This window comes from Gekko japonicus, unplaced genomic scaffold (assembly GCF_001447785.1).
Source record: "Gekko japonicus isolate JY-2015 unplaced genomic scaffold, Gekko_japonicus_V1.1 scaffold165, whole genome shotgun sequence".
NCBI classification, from domain to species: domain Eukaryota; kingdom Metazoa; phylum Chordata; class Lepidosauria; order Squamata; family Gekkonidae; genus Gekko; species Gekko japonicus.
In genome coordinates, this window is record NW_015163097.1 from 1,390,034 (window position 1) to 1,400,227 (window position 10,194).

Here is a 10,194-nt window from a genome sequence, read left to right on the forward strand (position 1 = left end):
TGCCAAGAAAATGGAATGGGGATTGATTCAAAGAATTTTTAAATAGCAGCCATTCATCACAACAGGACCTTTTGAAAACAAACTTTATAATTCTCTCTCTTTGCAACGGGAATACCACATCACGTCCCATCTGGAGATAACTACTACAAACAAGTAGGCTTAGACATGCCAAGCTTAATTAAATCGTTTACTATGGTTTATTTGCAGAGAAAAGTATTTTTCTGACTAGATTTTTTTTGGGGGGGGTAGAAGTAGAAGCAAGCCTGTGCTCAAGTTAATGAATTTTCCCTCTTCTTGTTGTTCTGAATATGGGATGGGAAGCTGTAAGCATATTTAGAAGTCATATGTTCTAACCATGGAGTAGTAGCTCAGGTCCATCTCATTATTGTTGGGTATTACAAGCTGAAAACACTCAGTATATCGGGGTTACATGTTTGTTTATGTTACTCACAGGAAGTCACATGTTTCTCATGTAACCAATGTTCTTTAGATGTAGGAAGCCCGGGAATTTTCTCCCTGATCTAGGGATTTGATTGGGACTAAAGTGTCAAGGTGTATTACCATTTTATGGCTTCTCTTCCCGTCTTTGTTTTGATGTTCTGAAGAAGAAGGAGAGCAGCCATTCTCTCTTCTAGTTTTGTCTTTGTAGAGTAAGGATGTAGCCGATTAAGCTCTGTTGTTATTTTCATCCCAGTTACCCTTCCCATGCTAGAATTTAGTAAAAACTTTATATTTTAATCACACATGGACTCTCAGTCTGAATTATTTTACTCTGACTCTGCTGGACTACCTTATCTCTGCTAAATACCATTTTTCAATATCTCACTATCACCCAACAATTATTAGAGTAACAGAAATGATGGGATCTGGCAGAAAAGCCTATCCCATGTGTTTCTTAAAGAATTCCAGGATCTTTGTTCTGATTTCTGGTGATTAAAAAAGGAACACTTCCAACATGATGAGATTACTGCACAGAAACAGCATGTGGATTGACAAATTATTGTGCCACAGAGATAGCATAAATCAAGACATTTCCTACAGAACAGGGCTTTCCACGTAGGAAATGTTATCACGTCTTGCAAAAGCCCCAACTACTTCTTCTAAATACCAAAGCTTTGTAGCCAGCTATCATGCGTGTTACATTTATTATTTGTGGCAGAAATTGCCAGCATACACTGCCCTGTTCTTGCTAATCTCACACACTGTCGTGAAATCACACAGAGGGAGTAAGCTGTTGTTGAGATAACTGGCTTCCATTAGTAAGCATGTGATTGGCAGGACGATAAAGTCTTTTGGCTCACAGGTCAGCTACTTTTTAAAAAGAGGGCAATCCTGCTGATCCATCTTTTAGCTACAGTCTCTCACTGAGTCCCAATTCTCTTGCCATTTAGCTTTGATATGGTTCAAGCTTTTCCCCTTGTATCAGCCTCTACCTGTCATCAGCTTCTCTGTACCGAACAGCAAATATCAGGAGTTTGACCTCGGGGCACAGTCCGGGTGGGCAGGTAAGACCTGACCACTGGACCTACTTCCTTATCTTTCATATCCTGCAATTCATGAAACAGTATCAAATTCAAACTAAAAAACAGAAGCATGACCTCTTATGAGAACTTTCTGAAAAAGACACTGTTGCCTTTCTAAGTAGGCTTGAAAAGAACTGTCATCTGCCCTATTAGGAAAGAAATGGATCATAAATAAAGAAGAGAGGAGAAAAGAGTGTTAAATCCTTACTAAAAGCTAAATGTCGCTCTTTATAAAGGTTTCATATCACCATGATGAGCTTCTGGTAAGACAAGAAAAAGGGGGCAGATATTTACTTTCGGCCACTGAAAGCTCAATAAAATAAATTGAGTCGCATGGGATTAGCTATTATTAAGAATCTGGTATGCACTACCTTTTAACTACTTTTTGACTCTCACCAGCAGACAAGTAAAACACTGGAAATATTATATCATATTTAGTACAGACACACAATCCTCTTCAGTATGTTAACTGAGAATCATCACTGCAATCTACCTCACAAAGCAGTTCAGAGAATGAGCTGAGAAAAGGTTTCAAAATCATTAACAGAGCATCTATGTAAGTGGAATAATAATAAACAAATGTTGTAATAGGAAAGGATTCAAAAGGTGAATCCCAAGTCAGGGACATTAAGATTTCTCCTGTGCTCTTGCCCCCACCTACCTAAGGGGTCTAGTATAAACAATCTCAAGTAACATTTGTGTCTAAAAAAAATGTTTAGGAAAGGTTATATTCTGGAGAATAAAGGTTGTTTTTAATGCTGGAGTAAGTTAACTTTAACCTAAAAAGGATTTTTCTTTAAATCACATCAAATGGTCACTTTTGAACTATTTCTTACCAGTTATCTTATCCACACATTCATTCACACCTATCACCATACATTTCTAGTGAACCATATTACGAAAATATTAAATCATCTTCTAGTTACTATTTATGCATATATAATAATAGCATACTTATTCAATTTTACAGCTGTATAAATACATTATATGCATGCATTAATCACTAAGCAGCTATGCAACACAACCTTTTGCTCACAGAAACACTAGACTTTAAGTGATGGGATATTTGCTTTCTATGAAGTTCTCCAAAAACAACGGTGCCTAGGAAAGACTGAAATCTAACAGTGTTTAATCAAAACATAATTTCATCTGCATTTGCAACAGGAAGCATAAGATTTATCTTGCTGGAACAGACCAAGGGTACATTCTAGACCAGCTGTTGATGTTCAACGGTGGCCAATCAAATGCATTTGGAAGCACACAACAAACAACATGGAGTAGGTAGCTACCTGCTGGATTGTCCCTAACATTTCAGAGGTATGCTTCCTCAAACCATGAAAGGTCCATCTAATTATCAAGAGTAAGAGGCACCAATAGACCTATCTTCCATGACCTCCTCCAATTCTTTTATAAAAGCTACCTGATCTAGTAGTCCATACTACATCCTGTAGTGACAAACCCTTTAGAATGGGAGACTCTGTCTTCCATATCCTCTTTCCTTTCCATATCATAATTTTATAACCCTAAATAACATTCTCTGCTTGGTCTTTTTTTCTAAACTAAAACATACAGCCTCTCCAATTTCCCCTTGTAGAGAAGATGCTTTATCCTCTTGAATTGTACCCTTTTTGATACACTGTTATTCTTATTGAAATGAGGCAGGCAGAAACATACACAACATTCCCAAACGTAGTTGCATCACAAATATTTATAATGGCATTTTGATGCTTAGTATATTTTTTTCTCTTGCATAATGATTTTAAACAAGGAATTAGACTTTTTATTGCAGTACAGAAGATTGAGGAGCTGCTCAGTGACATCTTTGGTAGGACACCAAGGTCATCATCTCAAATAAAGCAAAGAACAGCAAAGCAAAAACTGACCTGAATAGCCCAGGCAAGCCCAATCTCAGAAGCTAAGCAGGGCCGACCCTAGGAGGAACTTGGAAGGGAGACCTCCAAGGAATACCAGGGCCGGGACACAGGCAGCCAATAATAAGCCACCCATCTGAAACCTCCTAGCTTGCACAGGCCTGCCACAGAGATCTCTTTTCCAAAGCTCTCTAGAACGTTCAAAGCACTCAGCCCCCTCCCCTTACAGGCCAGCTCCTTCCCACCCAGACTACATGTGACTGGACAGGTCGAGTGCCCCTTCCCTCAGTCCCTTCTTGCTGTTGTGGAAGGAACTCAAGAGTGCGAAGATCCCACAGTGGGGAAAAGAGGGAGGCATGTTGCCTGCACAGAAGACCATTCAAATGAACAACAGTTACAGGTAACTTATCAGCAGGTACAGGTTCATCTTCGTGGCTTCTGTGCAGTCCCACCCAGAAGAAAAGCAAGCTAACATTGGCAGGAGGTGGAATGCATCCCTCTGGAATCAATGTCAACTGCATAGTGCTTGATGAATGTCAACAGGGAGGACCAAGTGGCTGCCTTGCAGATGCTGTCCAAGGGGATGCTGCCAAAGAAGGCTGCAGAGGAAGACTGAGACCTGGCCGAGTGAGCCCTGAGATGGAGTGGGCGATCAACCTTGGAGGCAGAGTGCTCAAACTGGATGGCTTTGACAACCCAGGATGGGATGGTTTGGGAGGAGGCTGCCTGGCCTTTGCAGGGGCAAGCAAAACAGACCAGCTGGTTGTCCTCCTTCCACAAGGATGTGTTACGGTCTAAATAAAAAAGCAGTGACCTATGAACATCTAATGCAAGTAGGGTTCATTCCTTGTCCAATATAGGAGAGGGGGAAAACACTGGCAGAATAAAACCTTTGGAAGAAAGGCCAGACTAGGGCAGAGAACAGCCTTATCCGGGTGAAACCTGGTAAAGGGTGGGGAAGACTGCAAAGCCCTGAGTTCTCCTACTCTTTGGGCACAGGTAATTGCAAGAAGGAAGGCTACCTTACAGGAGGGGAAGGACAAGTCACATGTGGCAAGGGGCTCAAAGGGCTTAAATATTAACACAGAGAACACCAATGAAAGACTCCACTGGACAGGAGGGGGCACCGGAGGGTGTAAGTTAAATAAATCCTTGAGAAATTTTTGGAAATCGGGACCAAAAAACCCAGAAAACCCCACAATAGGGTTGTGGAAGGCTGAAATGGCCAAAAGAGGTAACTGCCCAGGAGGAATACTTGGACCATTTTGCAGCATAACTTGTGCCACTCTATCCGACCACTCTAGTGATCGTGTATCAGTCAGGCGGTTAGGTGCAGGGTCTGGACATCGTGGTGAAGGAGAGGCCCTATACAGAGCAGGTCTGAGACTATGGGGAGAGATACATAGCGGCCTCAACAAAGAAACCACAGTGTTGGAAACCACACCGCTTTGGGCCAGAAAGGTACAATCAGAATGCAGCAGGACGTCCTCTCAAATCTTGGCAAGGATCCTCCCTAGCAAGGGGATCAGGGGAAAGGCATAGAATAGGGTTCCTTGCCATGTCAGTTGGAAGGCATCCCCTAGGGAATGGGTATCTGCCTGTGCCCGTGAGCTGAACTGGGCACTCGATGTTTGAAGAAGAGGCAAACAGGTCCACATGGGGCTGCCCCCATCGGCGGACTAGGGGAAATAGATAATCATCCTTGAGAGACCATTCAAGTGTAGACACGTTGCCTCTGCTGAAAGTGTCTGCTGTCCCATTTGCCACCCCAGCGATTTGGATAGCCTCCAAGGCAACGGTGTGCTGGATGGCCCAGTGCCAAAGGAGAGGAGCTTCCAAACAGAGGGAGGGAATCAGTATTTCCCTGATAGTTTATGTAGAACTTTGTTGTAGTATTGTCTATGGCTATTAGTACTCTCTTCCCAGACACTAAGGCTGTAAAAGAAATCAAAGTATATCTGACTGCCCTGAGCTCCAGAAGATTAATATGCATGCCTGTTGAGAAGGGCATGCCCACTGGCCCTAGAGAGCCACAGGTTGCCCCCACCCCAGCACAAAAGGGATGCATTCGTGAAAATCTGAACACTGTGGGAGGTCATCCGAAACAGGGATCTTGTCAGCAGGTTCTCCCAAGACAACCACCGCCCTAGGGAATAGACTACAGCTCTAGGAATAGACAATTTCCTCCAGGGGGCGTCTGACTGCATGTTGGCAGATCTGAGGAACCAGTTCTGAAGGGGGCCTCATGAATAATCGGGTAAAGGGGACGACAGCAGTAGTGGAAGCCATGAGGCCTAGAAGTCTCTGCATGGGCTTAATAGACTGAAATCTATCGGAGACAAACCTCTGAACCATTGCTCGTACGGAAGCTGCCTGATTCTGAAGAAGAAAAGCCTTGCCACTATTGGAGTTGAATAGGATGGACTGAGTTGGATATAGGATGCATTTATCTCAATTAATCTGGAGGCCCAGATAAGTTAGGGTGGAAATAGCTAGGGCAACGTGATCAGCTAGTAGATCAGGAGAGAGTGTGGTAAAAAGCCAACAATCCAAGTAGGGGTAGCCCATTAAGCATAGGTGAGTGACTATTGTGGACATAAACTTGGTCAACACTCTGAGCAGTGGCCAAGCCAAAGGGAAGGGCAGCATACTGGTAGCAGGCCTGGCTGCATTGGAAATGAAGTGTATGGCAATGCGGAAATAGGCTTCCTTAAGATCAATAATGGTAAACTGGTCATGGGGGTGAATCAGGCCTATGATCTCCTGTAACGTGGTCATGTGAAACATTTACCACCATTTTTCTTATCAACTAGGAAATAATAAGACAACCAGCTTTCGTCTCATGCAATGGGAAATGCTCAATGGCCCCTTTATTCAAAAGTTGAAACACCTCCTGTTGCAACTCTGGGGGTGACATGAACAGGGAGAAATTAGAAGGACAACCAACAGGTGAAACATGAAACTGAAGGAAATATTCTTGCTGAACAATGCTAAGAACCCAAGTGTCAGAGAGAACTGACTCCCAAATGGGAAGATAACATGATGAGCAGGGTAAAATAAGAAGAGACTGGGGGGATAGGCAGGATTGAGGCTTATCCTGGCCAGAGGCCTCTTGAGACAAAACAGGACCCTGCCTGGAGCGGGGGCAACCCTGCTGCTTCTTGCCCTGGGGGTACTGAAATGAAAGGCACAAGGAAGAATCAGACTAGGATGGCCAGTACTGATAGGATTGTAATGACTGTGAATGAGTTGTGTGTCTCAGGAAGTGTGAGGTTTGTGGGTCTGGGTGGGTGGACCAGTGATGCCTTGTGCTGATCTTGTTCTTTACCATATGGTCTAGGACAGGGCTATTTTGGGGCAGGAACGCACAGGAATGGAGTTCCGGCTTGCTTCAGAGTTGGCCACGCCCACTACAGCCAAAACCTCTGTCCGAGGGCCAGCTTGCCCGGGCGCCCCACAGCTGTGGGGTGCCCGGGCAAGCCAACAGAAGACAATTTAAACTGCCTTCCCTTCAAGGGGGGGGGGTTGCCCGAACTCCCCGCAGCTGCAGGGCGCCCAAGCAAGCCAAGGGAAGGCATGGGGGTGTGGTCTAATATGCTAATATGCTGCACTGTCAGGGTGTGACCTAATATGCTAATTAGTTTCTGCCGTTGGGTGTGGCCTATTATGCTAATGAGTTCCTGCTGGGCTTTTTCTACAAAAAAAGCCCTGGTCTAGGACATCATCTGTCTGGGAGCTGAACAGATTCCTTCCCTCTATTTTCACTTTAGTATTGTTGGGAAGGGCAGTGCAGCGGAGCCAGGAGTGGTGCCGCATGACTATGGCAGAAGCAATGGATCTACTGCATGAGTCTGTGATATATTGTGCAGCATTTAGTTGCTGCATTCCCAGCTTGAAGCCTTCTGCCTGTAGGACTTTGACCACAGCTTTGTGTTCTTCTGGAAGTGAATCAATGAATATAGCCGTTCTTTCCCACAGGAACATTTGGTAGCGCTCATAATGGCATTAATGCCATGTATAGTGTTAGGGCCAATGACGTGTAGATGTTGTGGCCAAGGTCATCAAGCTTCTCGGGCCAATGGTGGGGAATGAGGCCTGGAGCACTGAAGGGCAAAAAAGAAATCACAGTCCTCCCCCAAAACCTTGTACATGTGGTCAATTTTCTTGGCAGCAGGGGAGGATTTGTGGAAGTTATTTACTTATAAAGACCACAGGGTTTTAAAATTCAGACCCTTAAATATGCAAATTTACTAGCTTTACAGTCCCAACAAGTCTGGGTGATAAATTCAGTGGTGCGTGCATTTGTTACTAAATGAATGGAAAAACAACCTGAAAAGTCCTATTAGCATTCTATGGTAATAAAAAATTACCATAATTGGTAAATAAAAACAAAATGTCACTCATCCATTATTCCCCTCTTTCCTCTTTTTGCCTTCTCTACCAGCAGCCACTGGTGCAAACACAGTAAATACAGCCATGAAGGAAGGAAGGAGACTGTTCCCATAATAGGAATGACAGCAACACAGACAAACCTGTGTAATACTGACTGAAATGATGTTTTTGAAACAAAATGAAAATACAGTTGTTGCACACCTGTGATACATCGATTTCAAATTAAGCCTGCTTGTGCTGTTAGATAGGACACAGCAAAAAAAAAAAAAAATCAGCCATAAAAGCAAACTCCTATTTTTTTTTAGAAATTTAGAGACACTACATTTGACTGATATAGAAGGTAGAAATAACTGATTCAGAGAGAGAGAGAGAACACCACCCATATTTATGATAGAGAATTTAATTTTTATACATCACTCTGAGACATCTTTTACATTGACAAAGGAACCTCAACAAATACCTGTCATATCAAAAACTGGATATAAGTAATATTTATTATTATTGATAGTAACAGGAGACCTTTGGCTGGAATCCAAGCACCCACACTACAGCTTTCCCGGCTCCCCTTTCCACTGTAGCAGCTCACCCTCACATTACACCACTCCTGAGAATCAAGGCCCCACCCACAACTGTATGCAACGTAGTTGAGGGGAAACGGCTCATGATTCAGTCAGCCCTGCACATCACTCCTATTGGTCACAGGGCTCTTGGGATCCCAGCTCAAGAATCAGATACTCAGCAATGCTTAAATGAGATACAAGTATAAGTAACAGGAGTATGAGAAACATCTTACTTGTCTGATGTCAATGAATGCTAACTGTAAGGTTTCTCCTTGGAATCCAGGTACTGGCTCAGAACTTGCGAACACTGTAAAACAAGCAAGTAAACAATAAATGATTCATTTTATTTGAGTCAGAAGTCAAAAACTAAATTCCTTTCCCACTATATTGTGGGTTACGGTCACATATTAGGTTACTGGCACTTGAAGGACAATCTTTTAGGGGGGAAATAATAATAGCATATATTCACTGATATACATTCCAACGTTTTGGCATTGGATATGGCACAAGAGATCATGTGTTCCAACAGTAGCATGTAATAACTTTGCGGAGGAAGGGAATTGCCTGAAAGTGAATGTTTACTCAAATATCCTGGAACAATACCAGTTCCAAGGGTGTCAAGCTGCTTATTCTTTTATTTTTCAAGAAATAATTAAAATAACTCTTGAAATCCTTTCCCCAATTAAGATCAAATGACAGAGGTACAATTAGACATAAACACGAGTGTACATGCATGCAAATGTACAAAAACTTCAGAAAGATCAGAGCTATACAAATGTGATCATAATTCTTTAAACAATGTAATTTTTTACAGGGGCTGTGATAGCCAGCTGGGAATCTCAGGATATTACAAGAAAAGCAATCAAACCATCACAAAATCCGCTAGACCAGGTGGTCCTTTCTTAATTTAATCTGGAGAGTTCTTTCCTCTTGTTGAGTTCTTCCTTGCCAAAACTGACATTCTACTGATTCTTCTAAGTGAGAGCCTCTATCTTCAAGTCAGGCCCACAGCTACCACGGGGACCCACAGGGCCCGGCCCCCTAGCAGTTTTTATGGGCCCCTCCATGAGCCATGACTCCCCCTCCCCCCCAGGCCACCTCAACACGATTTCCTGTCAGCAGGGAGGACGAGGGTGGCACAAGCAGCAGCAGCAGTGAGGCGGGGCTTAGAGAGTGGCCTGGGCAGGCAGCAAGTGTGAATGGCGTGAGGAGAAGCCTCCAACTTGGGCTTCCAGCAGACGCTTGCTGCACTGCCTGGAGCAGCAAGTAAGCCCAGCCAAGCCAAGCAAGGTGGTCGCCTCCTTGGCCCTGGCCAGGCATGCTCGGCTATACTCCATTGTGCCAGCAAGCCCAGGTGTGGCATCTTCTTGGCCAGCCCTGGTGTTCCGCACTTCTCCTGGTCCCGGAAGGGAACCAAGGGTGGAGCGCAGGCTGCCTCTGCTGCCACGCCGCAGGAAGAGGAACTGGGGCTCCTCAGGGAGAGAGGGAACCAGAAGCTCTGCAGGGAAGGCCTGCCCTTGCCGGGGAGGGGAAGCTGCAACCACTGGGCATTCCCCCCCTTGCCCTGAAGCTGGGGGGGGGGGTGCAGGGCTTCCTTAGAAGTTCTAAGGAGTTCCACAAATTAACTCAAAGTTAATTTAATTAACTTTGTTTTTAATTGGCTGGTGGCCCCCCTGAGGCCCCTCCCCAAAAAAATCCCTAGCTACAAGGCTGCTTCAAGTATAGGTGAGAGCTTCTTTCTTCACTAGTTCTGCCACCATTAAAAATAATACTCTTAAGTAATGATATATTGTGCACAGATAACAGGATTAAGATGACATAGCTACAAATCTTCAGGAATGTAGGTTA

General features: G+C 43.9%; 1 protein-coding gene across 1 annotated transcript in view; it reads right to left on the minus strand.

Annotated features, from left to right (window-relative positions):
* The window catches only part of EXOC6 (exocyst complex component 6), a 113,112-nt gene that overhangs the window by 2,424 nt on the left and 100,494 nt on the right, over nt 1-10,194 (minus strand). The window contains exon 21 of the mRNA XM_015406625.1: nt 8,580-8,653. Within this exon, the coding sequence (XP_015262111.1) occupies nt 8,580-8,653 (74 nt within the window). The remainder of the gene's footprint in view (nt 1-8,579; nt 8,654-10,194) is intronic.